Below are 20,291 nucleotides of genomic sequence, written 5' to 3'. Positions count from 1 at the left end.
ATCTGGAATTGTGTTAAAAAAGTGTGATGCTCAAGTTAAAATGTAAAAAAAAGCATGTATACAATTTTAAGAATCAAGCACAACAGCTGATTTTAAACCAATGTGTTTATTTTGTTCTTAAAATAGAGTACAGTATTTGTCTTTAAATATTTTAAAATGTCCAGTGGTGGTAATGACTTTGTGTAAAGTTGTGTATTTGTTTATGTTGTGCTTTCAAAAGTATAGAAATATCCTATGGACATATGGTATGTGCATAAATGTGCATTGTATCCTGTATTTAAAAATGTACAGGATTATTACGTATTAACACCAGAATTTGAATGGAATGGCAGATAACCAAAAATACATCATGGCATTGTATTTGTATTTTACACTGAAGGGAAAAAAGGTGTATATATAAAAATGGCATATATACAAATAAACAAAAAAACAAGTCTTCTCTGGTCGTCTAACTTTAAATATTGGAATTGTCTTTTTAATTTCAACACTCAAGGTTTGATTGCAACCAAACCTTCTTCAGTTTACTTCTTGGCACTCAAATACTAAAAAAAGGAAACAGCAAGCCAAAAAAGATCCAAGTAATCATATTATGGATATTATAAACAGTGCAATTTTCAGTTGCAATGGTGTGAACCTTGTCTTCCTCCAAATACAAATTTTGTTTTCATGAAAAAATATCATTCTTTAACAAGTAGTAGGAGTTATAACGGAGCTGCAGCGGTTGATGGCCTCATCAGGGCTTTACTTCATCTTGGAACCACTTCAGAACACCCTGTTTGTTCTCTGCGATCCATTTCATGTTAGCAATGGTTCTCTCAATGGATTGATCCACTGCCAAGGTCCCAGAGCCGAAACCAGTTTCTGCATTATCTTCCTTAAACTGCTTAAGCTGTCAGAAAGAAAAAAAAAGATAACATCAGTGTTGTAAGGGTTTGTGATGTGGTATTTTGAACACTGGCAGTGGCGGTTAAAATGTGATGTTATATGAAACATACTTAAAATCAGAGTCTTATGACTTTAAGTCCAATATATATATAACATGGGATAACATGAGAATAGATATTGGGCTTACAAGGAATATAAATGTAAATCTATCCAGTATGATTGGCCAGGCTGCTCAGCTCATGGCAGATCAAGTGATCAACGACTGACAAAGTCTTATTTGGATTGGTAAACTTACTGGAAAATGTACTAAAAACATGCTATTGGTTTCTAACAGACACCACCTTGTGCGTTCGAGAGAGACGCTAAAGTGGAACTGTGAAAAAGCTTCAGGTTTTTTTTTTCAGTGAGAAAAACACAATTAGCATTGCTAGAATTGTAAACATCTTTCTGTAATATCATACAAACATTATAAGAAGGATACACAGCCAGGTCTCAAAAACATGACTTTATGGCAAACCTGTCTAAATTGACAGGTCCTCAAATGTAGAGAGTTGTCAATAATGGTTAATTACACCCTAAAGCATTTGTCTATTACTAAGTGGAACCTTAAATAAACTAATTGAGACCATGCTTTTTAAAAGCAGACTTGAAACTAGCAATTCACTCAGATGTTTTTTTTCACTAAAGAAAAGGAATCGCTAATTTTCCTCATAGACTTCTACATAACCAATCGTTTTTGTTGGAGTCAGCCCAGGCTGTTGAAAAGAATGAAGATTTAAGGTTTGACCATTGAAACCAAGGGCTACCTCCATGTCCACTCCACTTATAGTCAAAAATTGTATTGTTGTTGTCTGTCTAGGTTCTCAGCAACTAGACATGGTTGAAGATCATAACGATCAGAAGGGGTGAAATGTCTGTTTACTGTTTAATGTTTACTGACTTTGCGGCTATTTTTAAGCCATTTTAATCAGACACAGCCATAAATAAATAAAAAAATAAAATAGACGCACACGGTACGGATGGCCAGTGTGACCGCGCCCTTAAAGGCAGTTTTTTTCCTTGCCACTGTAACTGTGCTAAATGTTGCCAAGTGCTGTGCTTATGGGGGATTAATGTTGGGACCCTGTAAATGACATAAGAAAAAGTATGGTCTAGACATGCTATTTGTGTAAGGTTTTCTATGAATTTCCATTATACAAATAAAGACTAATAGATGGATTGATAGTCTTTCATTGGAACTTCCTTGGACTGTTTCCTTGTTTCTAAAGTTCTTATTCTCTTGACATACGATTTGGGCTTTTAAACAATAGCATAACTTAAGACTTGGTCACACTTGCTGTAATTTACTTATTATTGTATAACATATTAAGAAACTTGTCTGACGTTCGAAAGAAATCAAAAAATGCCTACTAGGTAAAGGTAGAAATGTATTTAATCTAGGATCAAACTTGATCACTATGAAGAAACTTTAAAACATTGTGTCCAAAAATATCCAGAATATCTTACCTGTTGAAGCTCGTACTCAGTTGAAAAGCGGTTGGTGACTCCGTTGATGAGGTTGGAGAAGGAGAATGAGCCGCCACCATACCTGTAAATAAAGCACAGCGTATAATCAGGACCATTTGTATGAATTTTAGAGTGAGACTGAATACTTTTTCCTGTATGTCAATGGATTTTCAACTGTGAGATAAAACCTGAATTCTAGCCAGATGTTGGTCATTACAACTATTTTATTTTCTAGACCTAGGCTTATACTATTCTGTTTGAAATATCAGCTGTTATCATCAGCTTGCCCCTTTGTTAGCCTCACACCATGCTGCTGTCTTTTTAAATATCTAGTTTCCCCTGCCTTCATTTCATTTAAATGCTGCTGTTCTGGCCCTTTCCCTTTACGTATATCCATCACACTCCTTTTGCAGTTACATTTATGTGTCATCAGCTGTGACCACCCTAGTGTTAGGTCTTCATGTTTGGATAAATCCCACTGCTGCTCAGGGTGGATGCCAGTTGATTACAAAATCCAACCATAGTCTAATTGTCAAAGAGTTTCTGACAAGAATTTACGATCACAGATCATCTAAGGTGATAAATACTTCTTAACCATGATAAAATATTTGATATATTTAGTTCTAATAACACGCAGGACCTTTTATATGCTCTGTCTGTCAACGTTTATGAGAGGGACCAAAGGCCATCTGAGGCAGAGTTTGAATTACATGCCAATTTTTGGTCAATAAAAGCTTGTCAGTTATAAAAGACTAAACTGTAAAGCTTGCCATTATGTGATTATATGACTCCATGATGTGACAGTGCTACAGTTTGGCATGTGAAAATCAAAGTTCAAAGAGTTTTGTTATGTAAGCACAGAATATGTCTATATTCATGAGAACCTTACACATGGAACTGTAAAGGCCATGAATTTTCAAAGTGGAAAAACTGTGTTGGGAAGAAAACTTGCAGAAAAGACTGAGTTATGGACTTATCCCATGCCTTTCACCCTTTAGCAGTAGTTAGCACTTGTAAGCTGTTGGGTTATACTTACTGAGTGAAAATATATGTCCAACGAGCCCTGACAAAGTCCCAGGCCAGGGACTGACCAATAACATTGCCAGCAATGTAGACAATGGTGGAGGTGGCATCCTGCTTCCGGATCATGTTCGTATCCAGAGTGTACTCCAGATACCTAAAAATGGTGAGTGTGTACTAGTCAGTGATTGTCAGTTATTTTTGTAGCAAATTGTGAAATGGTATTAACAGACCTGTTGAGAAGCCAGGGCTGCCTTGTGCAAGCCAGAGCATAACGGAGTTTATCAGCTTCAATAGCAATGCTGGCGCTCTTAAACTGGGACCAAGCAAATTCCCACTCAGCAGCACCACCTGCTGCTATGGCATTACAGTACACAGTGGAACGCAGGTTGGGCTCGATCCTAAAGAATAACGACATCTTTAGAGGTCAGGAAATCATGATGATGGAAAGGTGATTGTACATAAAATACCGTAAAAGTAATCCAAATAGTTGATAGGAAATAAGTGAACATTCACAAGGCGGCCATTTTCATTTAACATCATGCTAAGGGTTGGAAGCTCAAATTCTGCTATACAGTCTACTGTTGTGTACAGGGTTTGCAAATCGCCCAAAGATTAGGTTAGAAATCACTTAGAGAGTGTTATAATCATGATCATTTCACTTCTTTCCAATTGATCCGCAACTGAAAAGATACTGGTAAGTGAAAAGGGAAATTCAGCCATATTTGAAGGTAGTGTAAACAGCTACAGATAGAGAGCTGACATGAGCATTGAACCACTAAAACTAATTGAAATTACTGTTAGTTAAGAATTTACACCTTTCATCCTGTTTAAAAACTCTATCAAATGTTAATGTTACAAATGCTATACTAACTTTGCTAATTGTGATATAAGATCTAAAGTGGTAAAATGCCAATAATTACCAGGATAACTATGCGTTAAAAAATATGTCTGGTAAACTTGAAACTTAAACATCACCGGAATTCAGCTAAAAGCCTGCAAGCTTGTAAAAGACTGTAATCTGTATTCCTTTTTAAAAAAAATATTTACATAAAAAAATTGCAATCCATGTGAAAACAGTGGTATCACCATGATTTATCAGATTCCCAACCTTTATAGGACTTATAAACAGCAACACCCCAGTGCAATTTCAAACAGTGTTGAAGTTTCAAACCCTAAGCATGATGTCACAAACTACGTGTCACAGTGGGAATATGGTCGATTATGTTGATGTTAACACTCACGGGTTGATCTTCGTGTCCATCCATTTCTTGAACCATGCCTTGGCTAGAGTTTGGCATTCTTCAAGACCTGATTTGCAAGCCAGGCTGATAGCATTCACCTGGTTATACCTGGACAAAGAAAAAAAAAGAAGGAACGATTGCTGACAAAAGACCACACAAAATAGGTGGTGGTTTGAAACAGTGACGTCACAGGACTTTCTGAATTTATTTGGTTATTGGGATGTTACCAAACAAAAACGTACATCCAGATTTTTTTTATTAATTATTTGTTCAGGGACAGTGCACAATTAAATGTTATTGCACCAGAGTTAGCTTATAGCTCATTTGCATCTGTTGCCCCTTAGCAGGTAAACAAATAATACATAGCAGGAAGTACATCATCTAAAATAACAGAACATGTAAAAAATAGTCAAATGTGTAATATTACACTTCATAATATATCACTCAAATTTGAAAGTATAATTTGTTATTGCATCCTTTAAAAAGCATGAGAACATATCATGTCCAAGCATTTCTGTACTCACTGGTCCATATGTCCAGTGGGTAGTGTCTCCCAGTTGTCAGTTATGTTCTTAAAGTGTTCAAACAAAGGGGTGACCTGTTTCTTCAGATATTCCTAAAAAATCAACAAGATAGAGGTAAGGACGATGGAAAAAAAAGTAAACTATTTGTGTTTTTGCTCTTTTGACTTTCATGGTGTTTTATAGGTGGAGAAAATGCACACCTGCATGACACCATAAACCTCGTTGCGGTCAAACATGAGTTCGAAGAAGTCCAGGCTTCCCAGGGCTGAATCCCATGGCATATATTCCCTCTCTTGGATCAGGTACTTGGTAGTTCTGAGGGCCAGCACTGTTGGAATGATCTTTGCCCTTTGGGATCAAACAATTGGGAAAATTTAAGGTATATTCTAAACTTGCTCATAATGATCATCATCAATTTATTTTCAGAGTGGCAAAATAGTTGTGTGACTTTACTGTAGCAAAGATGTTCTTAACCCTGTTCATGAATTTTGAAGATATGGCTGCCTACAACATCTTTAATGAGTCTTAATGCTTTGCAGAAAATTGAGTTGACTTAATTTGTCTACACCTCAGTCAAGGCCAAATTGTCCAAATAATTAGCTTTTGCTTGATCAGATAAGGTCTTACTATACAAAATGAAAAGTTGACTGACTTTGCCCAGCTTTAGTATTGGCATACAGCATTGAAGAACTTAATTGTAGTTTTAAAATAGGGATCAGAACAATAGGTCAACTTTAAAGTGACCCTACTCAGTATTTGCCCTACTATTCAGTGTCAAAATAATTTCAAAACTGATCCAGATTACATTTTTTGATCACCAACACAAAATGGATAACCTGTTTATAGATAAAAAAAAATGGGTTTACAAGTCCAGAACAATTGTTTTCTATAAACTACTAATCTATCCTTCATACTGTGGAAGAGGAACTCACCTGGCCAAGTTGAAGGCATCATCGATCAACTGAGCTCTGTTGATCACTGGAATAAGCTATAATAAAAGCAAAATATCACCATTACTATGATTAAAACAACTCAGATTTATCATTTTAGGAAAATAGAGATCACACAGATTATATATCGTCAATCATCAGACAGCTGTCTCACCTGATGGTCATTGGCCAATGCTGTCAGGAGTTTCTCCCAGTTGGCTTCATCATAGTTGACTCTGTAGTAACCTGACACGTTGTGGTTGGCAAGCACCCATTGAGCTTCTGATGCTTTCATTGCTTCAATTGTTTCTACAGAAGAATGTAGGTGGAGGAGTCACTCATTATTGTTGAACATATGACTAAACGATGTTAAAGCTAAACATAAAAAAGTTATATGCTTTTGCATACATTTTGACTGTTTTTCTTAATTTAAGTTTAGAAAAAAAATTCTCAGACAAAATGTTTTCACTGAAAAAACGTGTTTTACATTTTCACAACTTGATTTTAATGCAAACAAATACTGTTGTGCTTTCAGCCAAAGTAATGTGAAAAGAATGACGATGCTGCACCTTTGACCAGCTCATTTCACTTTGAGAAACTCCCAGACAGTTCAGTCTGTAATTTGCATCTTGTGGCATCAAACATTTACATTTTTTGTCGTTTCTTATACTATTAACATTTAACTTTTTCATCTGTAGCAAGTTCCTTTTTCCGTATTTAAGTCAGTGTCTTAACTTTCAATCTACCAGAAGATCCTTACTTCTTTCAAAATAAAAGCAGGTTTTCATTCAAAACAGGAAGTAGAGTACCCTTAGCTAAGAACAGTAAAAAAAATAAAATAATAATAAAAGCATGAGAAAAAACTGTTCTGATATGATGAATCGCTTCTGACTGAACTATAACAACAGGATACAATAGGATACAACATCATGTTTCCCCATAGCAGTAACAACAATCATTATGTCTACAATGCTAGTAATAATTTCATTCATCATCACACTCTCCCATGCTAGGTTTGGTCATCTTACTTGATTTTTCATTGAGCCACACTGATTCCTGATCTTCACCAGTCTTCATCCACTTAATTGGAACAATCCATTCATAGCTGTGGAATAAACTACTTTATTATCAATTGAACATACAATTTGCTTTTTTGTGTCTTAAGTGTATCAGGAGTAGAACTTGAAATACAATGTAGTGAGGGTAACTGTAATGTTGTATATGATGAGAAGGTTGTATTGCTGTATATTATATATATCAGTAGTAACATTTAGAGAAAAGACCCAAAATAACAAATGTATTGATGCAAAGGAAGGGAAGAACAACTTAATGGCACATACTTGTAAATAGAAGGAGTGGTGACCACAGAATCTGAATCTAAGAGGAAGTGCTTTTGGGATACAACCCCAGTGGCTGTATTGATTGTTACCACAGGAAAGCCCATTTGCAGAACCCAGGTGTTCATGATCTCATGGACTGTGCTAGGAAGTGAAGTGCCACTCTCAATGACAGCCTGTGGATGCAGAGAAAAAGTAGAAATAAAATGTAAAAGTTTGCTGAAAGATACTGGACATTATTTTGATTAAATCACATTTTAAGACTTTTTAGAAAGGGCCATGCCTTTTCCAGATGTTTCCACAGATCTGTGTAGACTGCATTCCCAAATTTAAATTCATCCAGGTAGCTCTGCAGGGTTAACAAAGAAACAAGAGACATTGATGAGTTTTATTTTGTTCAATGGGTTCTGTCAAAATGTTGTGGTAAAGCTTTGAACTAGGTCAAGCTACACATGACCTAAAAAACAGAATAAACTCTATAATGAACCCTAAATAAAGTATGAGCAAATCCAACCAGTCCAGCCCAACCCCTTTTTGTTTGAAAAATGTTGGTCAGTAAAAGATAGAACAGCTGAAGAGAGACAATAAAGTCAGATGTGTTTAAGTGAAAGGGAGGAAATAGCCCCAGGATTGGCGTCAAACCCAAGTGGCTTATAATGGTAAGTGCATCTCTATCACTAGAGTGAACCGCTAATTTCCTTATACTGTATATCCTTTCAACTGTGATTGCCTTTCTGAACTCTCTAGGCTCTGCTAACTATGGCACTTTTGATCGTGTAAGATTACCAGCATAATCATAAAAGTCTTTCCTGGGCTGTGGAAAAATAGTCACTTGGTTGAATAGTGTTGTCTGGCTTAAAAGGATATACCCAAATTTTGGTGGAACAGACGATATCACAGCTTCTAACAACCCGCTGGACGCTAATGCAGGTAATGTGAACAGGTATTCCAGGAATAAGCCAAACCCCTGCCAAACTAAAGACATAACAGCTCCCAATGAAGAGCTGGAAACAGTGTCAGACGAAGAAGACTCCCCTTCTTAATACAAGGCATGTAGGAGATTATCCTTGAAGACAAGGCCACCTCGCACTCTGCTGGAATCTCTTTGGACATGGAATTCCATTATTTTGATATATATTGCTGAAAGTACAGGTACTTCTTAAAACTGTAACGATAGCATAGCTAGGTTGAGAGGTTGAAAATTGGTATGCTGTCCTGATTACAGAATCGTAGTCATATGTCTATATTGTCTTTATCTTTTCATAAAAGAATAACCAATATAATAAAGCAAATTCATAAATCAAGCATAGCTGTTTCAGAGTCAGTTGTTGATATTATCAAATTGCATTAGACTGATTAAAGCTACTGACAACCCAAATCTGACAAAGATACAATACACAAGGTTCTTTGCTGTTCCCAATGAAAGGGGAAGATCCACGTCAGCATGTATTATTTTTCCAGGTAACCAATACATATCTCCATAAAGTGCCTACCTGAAGTCCCTTTGTGAAGACTGTTTCTGTCAGGAAATCGGACAACATCCTCAGAACAGATGCTCCCTGAGAATGAGCAAAACAAATTGTAATGTTATAACGTTAGACTGATCTTGGAATCAGAGATGGGAAAAGTGTTCTGCTGCGTTTTAGCCCAGAGTGTATTCGTTACCTTGCTGTATGAGATGGCATCGAAAAGCTCACTAATCTGTTCTGGTTTCTGGATGTCCTCTTCTTTTGAGGACAAAGGGTGAGAGGATGCCAGGGCATCGATGGCAAACACCCTGTGGACGTCGTTGAGCACGATGAGGTCTTTCTATTAGAAAAAAATTAAACAGCATCAAGACAACTTGCATGTTGCCTTCCATTATCATCCTTCATTGCTCTTTATTGGTTCTGGAGGCCATAAGGTGCAGGAGAAAACCTTACCACGTTCCAATCAGGTTCAGCATTATCTGCTCCAAGGTACTCAACATAGGATGCAAAGCCTTCATTAAGCCACAAGTCATTCCACCACCTCAGGGTCACCAGATTACCAAACCACTGAAAGGAACAGCACAGAGTAAATATGTGATGCATATGCCAAGCTAAACTAAAAAGTAAATATTTTTAGAATGTTAATGCAGAATGAAGATTTGGATATGAGACACAAATAAGACAAGGCTTTGACTCTGCTTCTATGAGGCTTGGTACACTTCTTGATTTATGTCCTAAGAATTTTGTTTAGTGATTTTCAATTTGAGACCCTAAGAGTAAAGAGTATACAGGTATTTATGTTTTTTCCTTCAATTTACAAAGAAACCAGTTTCCTGTCTCAATTATGCAAGGATATATGTGACACAGACTTGAATGTATCGTAATTCAATCAAAACAATGCAAAGTCATACAGAAACTTTAAAATCTCCAAATTGACCTGAAGTTTGCTGGACCTGTGACTTGACTTGGTCATCACCTTTTTAATGAAGTCGATGCTAGATTTGACTTGGATTTGCCCTTAAAGCCATGTAATTTGACTTTAAACCATTTTTGATAAGACTTGCAACAGGGTGTTAATTGACTTGATAACCCTGTAGCTTATGCTAAATTCATGTGGTGTCGGAAACATCAGGAAATCGAGTTTTGGAGTTATAAAATGCACATGAACACCTACTCAAGTTGGAAGAAAAACTCGGAAACTCAGAAAAGAATTAGATGCCCGACTTCCCAAATTGACGTCAGAATTGTCATCACGAGGGGCAAAATATGTATTGTTAATGTTAACATACTTTTTATTAATTCACGTATTGCACATCAACTTTTTGCTCAAATATAACTTTTAACAGAGATATTTCACAGATCTTCTTCGTAGCATCAACGCAGTTTTTTGCTGTTGTTACAACCTTCCCGACTTTCCGAACTGAAATCACTTGAACACACTAAAGTCGGAAGAACGACTTCCAAACCGCCCGAGCAGCACATGAATGCAGCATTGGCACGGACTTGCCCTTGAACACGTGACACTTGAAACATGCTTGGATATGACTTGATATCTTCCCTGGAATATTTTCTTATTTACATTTATTAGATATTTATTAAACTCAGCTTAACCTTTTTCTAAAAGGTTATACAGGATCATCTCGACTATATCGTCTTCATTTGTTTAATTTTTCAAGAAGATTAAACATCTAAAGAGTAAACAGTGAACACCATGTGATAAACATTGTGAAGTGACAGGGTTTGCAATGTTAAACCTTACCATGTGAGCCAGTTCATGAGCAATAATGGTAGCAATTCTCTCCTTGTTGGAGTTGGATGAGTACTCTTCATCATAGAGCAGTGCTGTCTCTCTGTATGTGATAAGACCCCAGTTCTCCATGGCTCCAGCGTTGAAGTCTGGTAAAGCTATCTGATCTGCACAAGAAGATACATTATTTGTGATTTATTACCAGTTGAGTTCCTTTACAGCTGCTTATTACACCTAACAGTAGTTTATCTACACCAGTTTTAAACATATGCCGTATAATAAGAAGAGAATGTAGCCACCTTGACATCAACCATCTGTTTGTGGTGTATCATTTTGAAACCTCGAGTTTGGCTTTTGGGAGCAATAGTTAACGATATTCAAGTTGGTGAAGACTGAGAAGAGCAAATATTGTTAAATGCTAAATATCAAATAACTGTTGCTTTTTTGTTAGCATGGTGCATCTGTTTTATGATTGCTACAATTCCCTAAAGCATGTCAGCTATATCATCTGGTTTAATCAGGTGTTCACAAGGATCATGTAGCCATGACTTCCTTTCCCACGAGAAGGCCATTGATTACAGTCCTAAAAGCTTACTTGAGAAGCAGGCATAAAGTTTGTGCGGAGAAACTGTGTATAAGAGGTTAGTGGTACTAGATGCCTGTTTATAGAGATCAAAATAAGCTAAATAGGACTTGGATGATACAATATTAGGAATAAAGTCATTAAAAACACATTCAGAGTCTATGTATTGGCTAAGAGTTTTTTTTGTCGCTGGAGATAAAAGGGCCTTATAACATGGCATTATGGTTAAAAGAGTCCTTGTGTAGTGATTGTATTCCTTTGTGGGAAGTGTTCATATGTGACTTCCTAGAGCTTAATATGAAGAATGTTTTCCAGAAGGACTGTTTTCCTGCACAGCCATAGGCAGCTGAAATCCTAATGAACAATATCGGTATTTACAAACTATAAACAGAAACTGTCACACTTCCTACCTTAGGCAATTACACACAGAATCGGTTTAAGGAGAGTGTGATAACTCATGCTAATTTTGCAATGAAAAATCAGGCTTTGAAAAGAGATTTCTGCACAACACATTTTGATGTTGCCACGGTATTGATGCCTAAATCCCAAGGTAGCCATGTCCAAGGTGGTCATACCCTGCTTTGATATCAATAGTCTGTACTGATACTAGTCTACTAAATTAACATTATGTCTGTATTGAAGATTACTCTAAACTGGAGAGTGAGACCATCAACTCATGAGGGGCAGCAGTGCCTCAACAGCAGCCTCTGCCATCAGTGTTCAAATGTGGTGTGAATATGACATGACATAGGTGAAAAATAAACTAAGAACAACCCCCTTTAAAATCAGCCCTAACAAATTTAGATACCTCAGTATTTGGGTCACACATGATCATAAAGATCTTTGCAAGGCAAATTTCCCACCTTTATTATCAAGTCTTAAGCAGGACATTGAGTTCTGGGACCCCCTGCCTCTCTCCTTAGGGGGAAGAATCAATACGATCAAGATGACTGTTCTCCCTAAATTTCTACATTTGTTTCAGTGTCTTCCTATTTTTTTCTTTTTACTAAATCCTTTTTTTCAAATTTAAACAATCAGATTTCTTCTTTTATATGGAATAAAAAATAGCCTAGGATAAATAAGAACATATTGCAGAGGCCTCGCACTCAGGGTGGAATGGCACTTCCTAATTTCATGCACTATTACTGGTCAGCCAATATCAGAGCTTTGTTGTATTGGACGAGGAGTGAGGTCACTAACCCCAGCTGGACAGTTTTGGAGGCAACATCGATTGGATCTTCCTCTTTGATGGCTTTACTTTGTTCTAAACTCCCATTTAAGCAACCAATGACAGTCTTTACGTTAAATCCTACTGTTATTCATTCAGTTAAAATTTGGAACCAATTTAGACGTTCCTTTAACCTTCATGATATGTCACATGCTGCTCCATTATCTAAAAATCCTACATTTGCCCCATCTCTAATGGATGATGCTTTTGATACATGGTCAAATCTGGGAATAAGCACATTAGATGACCTCTATATTGAAAACATCTTTTGATCAGTTATCAAATAAGTTTAAGATTTACAAGTCACATTTTTACAGGTATTTGCAAATCAGGAATATTGTAGCATCAAACTCTAATTACTTCCCTCAATGCCCACCGATTTCCTTGCTAGATTCAATTTTGAATTGTAAAATGGACACCAAACATGTTATAAGCAAGATTTATACATTGTTCAACTCACACAATGTTACTGGTCTGGAGAGCCTTAAGAATAAGTGGGAGGCAGACCTGGGTGAGGTACTTGCAGAGGCAGTTTGGCATTAAGTCTTACAAAGGATTTATTCCTCCTCGATATGTCTTCGGCACGCTGTAATTCAGTTTAAAGTTGTTCATCGTTTGCATTGGTCTAAAGATAAACTAGCTAAGTTTGAAACAGCTCTTGACCCAACATGAAAAAAACAGGCTCCTGCCACTTTGTTACATATGTTCTGGACATGCCCAAAACTTTTTGGTTTCTGGTGCTCTGTTTTTGAGACCTTTTCAAGAATATGTGGGACAACAGGCGACCCCTCTCCACTGATCTCTCTGTTTGGTGTTGCCCCAATGAACACTCCTGTTAATGGGCACCAAACCAATATGATAGCCTTTTGCTCCCTTTTGGCCAGAAGACTAATATTATCTAAATGGAAGGACTCTGCACCCCACACATATGACCAATGGATAAGGGAGATCATGTTTCTTGTCCACTTAGAGAAAATCAGATATACTATAAGAGGTTGCACTAGGAAATTCTATATCACTTGGCAACCATTTTTATCTTTTGTTGAGAGAGCTATCAACATAACTATGTAACCCTTTTATTGTTTTATTATTTTTGTCTTTTTTTTCTGTTTTGTTTTAGAATGTATTTTATTATTTTCTGTCTGTTATTTATTTGTTTATATGTCAGTTTATTCTTCTTGTCATTGTCTGGCTGCAGGCTTACTGATGATCCAGTGCTCGGGGAATTGGGCATTGGACAGGTTTCTTTTCTGACTGTCCTATGTTTGTGCTGTTGTTGTTTTTTGTGATATATTTGAAAAATAAAAATAAAAAGACCTTGATCAAAAAAAACAAGAATCATCTCAGAGATGTTGCCCTAAGCTGGTCACAACAAAGAATGCAGCTGTAATGCACTTATGGATTGGCTTCACTTTTGAAAGCAAAGGGCCACATCTACTACTCATGTACAGTCAATGATGTTGTAACATTTGGTCTGGACACATGTTTGGCTTGAATTTGAAAGGGGATTTTTTTAAGGGGGCTGTCATAGAATAAGGAAATGTCTGTCATGAAAGACTTTGCAATCAGGTTATCAAATTATATCCGTTAATAATTGATAGTTTACAGGATGCTCATAAAAAATGAAAACTACAAAGTACAAACATTCATGTGACTATCACATAAGTCTTGTTCAATAAACACTTCAAACAGGATGAAGGCTGAGCACTTTATGATGTTTGGATATTGCTGACACAGATGTTTTAATGGTGGTGGCTGCCATTTTCTCAGGAGTTATAGTTTGGTTTGATCATGGAAACACACACCAAGGCAACAGACATGATCTAAAAAACTATAGAGCAGTGAGTGGAGGAAGGAGAGTTAAATCAAAGGAACACATGTCACATTAACATATAACTAGGTACAGGCACAGTTGGAGAAGCAATAGAAACGCATTTAAGCTTTTCTTCAATGGAAGATATGGGAGGAAGTGAAGACAAAGCACTACCTTAAAAGCAAAGTGTTATGTTATAGTGCTGTTGTTGAGACATGTGAGGTAAAGGGACTTTCATTTTTCACTCTTTAACTTTCTTATCAGGAAACAATACCAGAGCAAAAAAAGCCACACTACTGCTACTCCATGCTTTGGCTTTCTATGTAAACTTCAAATGCATGTTAACACAGAAACTGGACTTACCAGATTTTGGCAGAGGGTATTTGGAACTAAAATAACTCTCAAAGTACTTAAGGATGGGTCCAGTTTTGTTGAGGGCGTATTCTCCCTGTCCAGCATCAATAGCCGGCTTCCGTGCAAAGATACGGATCTAAACCAACATCAAACAATACACTCGTTAAAACAGATAGGTGTTATCATGCACATTTATGTCAGCTTTATTGTCATTTAAGAAAATATTTTTTTTAAGATCAAAGTTGTACATTTACAATATTAAAGCTGTAACTTTACTAGAATAAAGTCTTTCATTTACAATATTAGATTTGTAAATCAATTTATATAATGTTGTATCAGAGGAGCAGCCATTTGCCTGCAATACAATGATGGCAGGAGAACCCTTGAAGACATTTCCTCTGCCACAAAAGAGTTCATTTCCTCCAAGTCAGTGTGGTTCTCTCTCTGGAATAGCACCAGTTTCATGCAGTATCTTTTCAGGGTCCTGATATGAAAATGTAATGCTGATGTGCCAAAAGAAGTGTGTAGATTCATATTTGTACAAGTAAAGCCCCAACAAAACTAATCAGAAATGTTGAGTCCTTGTCAAACTGTTGTTTTAAAGCAACTCATTCCACAGAGAGTTGATGCGCAGTCAGTCTGTGTTACAGACTACACAAGGAAGTATTTCCGTATTTGTGAAACCTATACTAACTACACAAGATGCTCCATGTTCCTCATTTGGTACAGGTGGCTGCTGGTCTTCTAATAAACTAAAGGCTAAATATACTAAAATAACAACTTTATTCTCCTAAATGTACAAGATTATTCTCGTTGATGAATAACTTTATTCTCGTAAATTTCTGACTTTATCGTCGTACATTTTTACTTTAATCAAGAAATAAATTCCCCTTAATGTGGCCCTAATACTCCTCTGTACCTTTCAGCTAAAAAAAAGTCAATTGTATGTGTTTTCCTCATGACATTTTTTATTGTAAATATTTACACATCACATTTTTATACCAATTTTATATTGCATGAGCTACCAATCAAGGGTAATTTCATGTGAATGTTAAATAGCTTGAAAACAATATCAAATATTATTCTGGTTGTGGTTTCCATTCCATTACACCGTCCTAACAGTATTCCACAACTACATGGCATCACTTGCATGCCATTATATGCTGCATATAATTATGGGCTTAACAAAAAACAAAGTGGAAAACAACTAATGACTAAAACTCAACTATTGGTGTTGACTAATTCATGAAAAACCATTGTAGTTAAAAAAAAGTGCAAAGTTTCAGGCATATGAGTATGTTTTATGGGATTGTGTTGTAACACATTAAACAGTTTTCTATTTAAGTTATGTAGCTAAAGAAGAGGCATCCCATTTTACCAAAAACAAACTGGTTAATAATTGTTTTGGCTGCGTTATGTTACCCTGTAAGACAATCTACCTGCTGATGTAACTGTCATAGTTGGTTGGCGTGGGGAAATGATGGTTGAGACACTTACCAAAACACCACCAATGTTTTCACTGATGAATTCAAAGTCACTGACAATGAACGCCAACAAGTAGGTGGACATTTTCTCAGTTGGCTTAAAAACTGTCATCTGCACAGCCTGACCGTCCATGTTGATATTGCTTGACTCTGTAAAATATAATTGGATAAAAAGATTTGTAACTTTAGTTTTCAAGTTTCAGTAAGTTCCAAAGATTTCTTCATCTATGTAGTATTATTTTTCAATTGCTTTATCACATACTGCTGTCCATCTAATTCAAAATTCAGATACATTTACTTCTACATTCACTTATTGGATTTTGTCCTAAACTGGCAAGATCAAGTTGACCAGTGTTGGTTATAAAACGTACCCTTTTCTTCCCCATTCGACAGGGCTACAGTTCCATTCTGGTGGATAAGAGTGATGTGGAAAACAGCTTTCATAGCAGGTTCATCAAAACAGGGGAAAGCCTTTCTGGCATCTGTTGGCTGCATCTGAGTCGTAGCAACAACCCTGACAGGATGTAGACAATAAGTTCAATTTGTAAAATGTATATGTTTTACAAGACACTTACGTAGAAATGGTCAAGTGTACTGGTTTAGGACCAGTTAATGCATGGCATTTAAACCATTTAATATGATGGAGCCACCAAAATCTGTATCCAGTCTCATGAAGACAAGAAAAAGTCAAATCAGTACAATAAACTATGAGTACATAGACATATATTTCTTTTTTGGTGTCCATCACAAAAAAATCAAACTTACGTATTTCAATTAGAAGTAAATTATTTTGCTTGAAAAATAAAGGCTTTTTCTCTGTGTCAACACAAATTAGGTGTTGTTGGAACATACTTCATGACCTGCAGTTTCTTTCTTATTCACAAAAGTCTTGTTTGGAACAATCCCCTAAATGGAGTAGGCCTATTATTTTAACCTTAATCTGGTACCCATTGGCAATCAGCATCTCATAGACGAGATACGCCTCTGGGAATGGATGCATATTTCCCAGTAATTTCAGTCAAGCCTTTTTAGTACAAAAAATATTTTTGAATACTACTGAAATTCAAATGATTTACACACTAAAAATGTGTTTCCTTCCATGTAAGGATGTCAGAGACATTTTTATGGTGTTTTCAGGTGGCTAAATATAACCCAGGTGTGACTGTTTTATGTTAACCATGTGATAGATAGGCTTTCCACTTCCCCAACCTTCACCCTTCATTATTAATAATAATAATAATAATAACTTTATTTATATAGCACCTTTTAAAAACACAGGTTTACAAAGTGCTTTGACAAACAGCAAGAACAAAGCAAACTAAACCAAACACAGAAAAACATTAACAACAGTAAGAATATAACAGATGCAAAATACCAAAAATAATTAAATACAATTTAACAGAAAAGAACCCAAAGTGCACGATACACAACCAGACATATATAACCCAACCATCATAAGAACCATCATTGCCATCTATTTCCACACATTGCTGTACATGTTACAGTATGTCTTGGTCTGTTTTACCCACCTAAAGTGTACTACATTTTCAAAGTATATCTGACTCCTCATACACTTACTTTTTCACTCCGTTCTCCATGTATTCACTCCTGTAGAAGCCTCCCAGGTCATCAGCCAGCTCTCCAGTGAATTTGGTAGAAAGTTGGTACATTTGGTTCTTCGTCAGTTTACCATCCAGCTGTAGGACCAGGTACTGGGTCTCAACCTTTAGCCAGGAAGACTTGATAGAGGGCGCTTTGCCTCCACTGACTGATTTGAGCGTTGCCAAGTGGCCATTCTCAAATTTGGTGTAGTTCAGCTTATTCGAGTGGATAAGAATCAGGTCGGTCTCCTCAACACACCGAAACTCCACACTGGAGTCACCTGAAACACAATGACAGAACTTATAATGTGGTCAGCTCTGCCAAAAGAAAAAATTAAACCCATGGTTTGGTTAATTTGAAGGAATCAAAAATTAACATAGATTTTGTCCACTGAAAATCCATTAAATTATTTATGCACTTCTTTTTATGAAAACAGTCACCTTGAAAAGTGGCTTCCAGAGCCATGTGGCCAAATAAAACAAAGCCAGACTTCTCTTGCTTTGGTTTAAAAAGCAAGAGAGCAATAATGAAAGAGACTGAAATAAAAGTGAATATCTCTTTATGGCCTACAAAGGCAATATAATGGTTGGGTTCCAAGGTCGTCAATGTTTAAAGTATTGTACGTTTCAAAATGGACATTTATTTTGCCTTTAAGTGAAAGTGATGAAACTCAAAATTAAGGAACATTTCAACATTCACTGTAAACAAAACCTCTTGTCCAGTTAAAGAGGTCATATTATGGCCTTTTTTGGGTTCGTATATTTAATCTATGTATCTACTACAGTATGTTCACAATAGCTAAAGTGCGAAAAAAGTGTCTGTTTTCATGTACTGCCGCTCCATGCACCGGCTCGCTTCTGACTCTCTATCTATGGCTCTGAAGTGCCAACGTTCAGAGTCCCCACATGTGCCAAGTCTGATCTGATTGTCACACTGGCAAATTTTTTTTGAGGGGGGCTAGAACCGAGCATTACATGCAGCTAATGCTGCAACTAACAGGAGGACGTAGGAGAAGCTGCTTTTCCGCGGACTTTGAATTTTTGCAAATAGTTGTGCCTAAACATGCACAGGACACATGGAAAACACACTAAAGAGCATATAAAACCAGAAAAAGCATAATATGACCGCTTTAAATCAAAGGACCTGTAATGTAAAATGTACTGTTTTCCCAGGGGAATTAAAAACCAGACAAACAGATATGTCTGACCTATCCATCGCCTCGAGCCCCACCCCAAGATCAAACTGATGCTCTTCAAACAATATCATCCGATTCAACGGACAACCTAACCCTAACCCAAAATAATAAGCTAACAGACGGCGCACAGAAATGATAAGTACAAACCTTGTCGTATACTAAAGCACTGGGCCATGCACCAAGCAGCTGAATTTAACAAGATGGACGGTCAAAAACTGAAAACTGACCTGTTTTAATGTTTTTTTTAGAAGTTGAGAATTTTGAAATGTATTTTTAAAAGTACTGAAAACCAATGTAAAGTATAAACATTAGCTCAGCACTATAGGCCTTTACACCAAAGAAAACTTAGTGGTGTTTCTAAGCTCAAAACAGCCACAAAATGTAGTCAAGAAATAGACAAGTTGAGGCTGTTCTTTCTGCTGTTTTCTCTGAGATGCAGAACAAACTGTTGGGTACGTATGAATTCTTCTAAGCTTTTCCGTTCATTTAAACTATATGTACTGTTAAAGGTGGTATTAACCGTGATCAAGTTCTTAAAAAAAAAACATTTTAACAGCGTTTATCATCAGATCTGAGATGCCTGCGCATGCCGATTATGTAAAACTCTTTTAAAGTGGTCTGGGTAAAGAAAGACTGTGACTTTCCAACACCCCTCCTGTATTTGCTTGCGTAAAGGATTGCTTTAAAAGAGGTCATGAGTGAAATCAGTTTCTTGAATGATGGGTATTTCTTTATGACACGCTGTTGAAGCTGTTACTTCTCAACCATATGACACATTTTGATCTCCATCCCTGACAAAGCGATGCTTCTAAATTCCTGTTGTTTTTCATTATTCTTCACCAAAGATTTGAAACCCTGGGTAGCTGGTCAATGCATACTTTGTATAAAAGAAGACCATCTCACGTTACAGTATAACAAATATTCCACCTTACCAGTAAAGATGTAGAGTCCAGTTGTCTTGTCAGGAGTGAGTCGTGGCCACAGGGTGACGTTATAGTGGTCAGGCTCCAGGCTCTTGGGCAGCCGATATTTGTCCCAGGGCAAATTGGACGGGGCAGGTGTAGTGACGGGAGGTTTGGATGTTGTTCCTTCATCAGTCAGCTGATTATTGTTGGCTTTTTCCTGGGAGTAAACAACAGACAGAGCAATGATGGTAGACACGGCCGCTACACCCACGATGGCACCCACTATGCCAACGGTTTTGCTGATAAAGAAACCTTTCGCCATGTTGTCCGTCTGTTAGGAGACCCACAGTGAAACAGCACACGAGAGGGTGGAAGGTGAATGTCTTTATATAGCCATTTCCCCTCCCATCTATGCACCAAGTGATACATTAACAGTGGGATTGTAAATACAGGCTTCACCTGGGGA

The 20,291-nt window shown here is 36.8% G+C and overlaps 1 protein-coding gene across 1 annotated transcript; it reads right to left on the bottom strand.

The window, feature by feature from the left end:
• Nucleotides 1-87: 87 nt before the first annotated feature.
• On the bottom strand, nucleotides 88-20,192 carry LOC109996940 (aminopeptidase N). Its single transcript, XM_020651281.3, has 21 exons — nucleotides 19,853-20,192; nucleotides 17,702-18,005; nucleotides 16,495-16,637; nucleotides 16,137-16,273; nucleotides 14,649-14,775; nucleotides 10,674-10,828; nucleotides 9,368-9,481; nucleotides 9,111-9,254; nucleotides 8,939-9,004; nucleotides 7,729-7,794; nucleotides 7,449-7,621; nucleotides 7,137-7,213; nucleotides 6,284-6,417; nucleotides 6,112-6,167; nucleotides 5,380-5,527; nucleotides 5,180-5,271; nucleotides 4,656-4,763; nucleotides 3,645-3,812; nucleotides 3,428-3,568; nucleotides 2,392-2,473; nucleotides 88-889 (listed from the first exon to the last, which is right to left on the bottom strand). Exons 1-21 carry the CDS (start codon nucleotides 20,145-20,147, stop codon nucleotides 734-736), a joined length of 2,886 nt encoding a protein of 961 aa, XP_020506937.2. The 5' UTR covers nucleotides 20,148-20,192; the 3' UTR covers nucleotides 88-733.
• Between the last annotated feature and the right edge of the window lie 99 nt (nucleotides 20,193-20,291).

Source organism: Labrus bergylta, chromosome 7 (genome assembly GCF_963930695.1).
Source record: "Labrus bergylta chromosome 7, fLabBer1.1, whole genome shotgun sequence".
Taxonomy (NCBI): Eukaryota; Metazoa; Chordata; class Actinopteri; order Labriformes; family Labridae; genus Labrus; species Labrus bergylta.
This window is presented reverse-complemented; position numbering and strand designations above follow the sequence as displayed.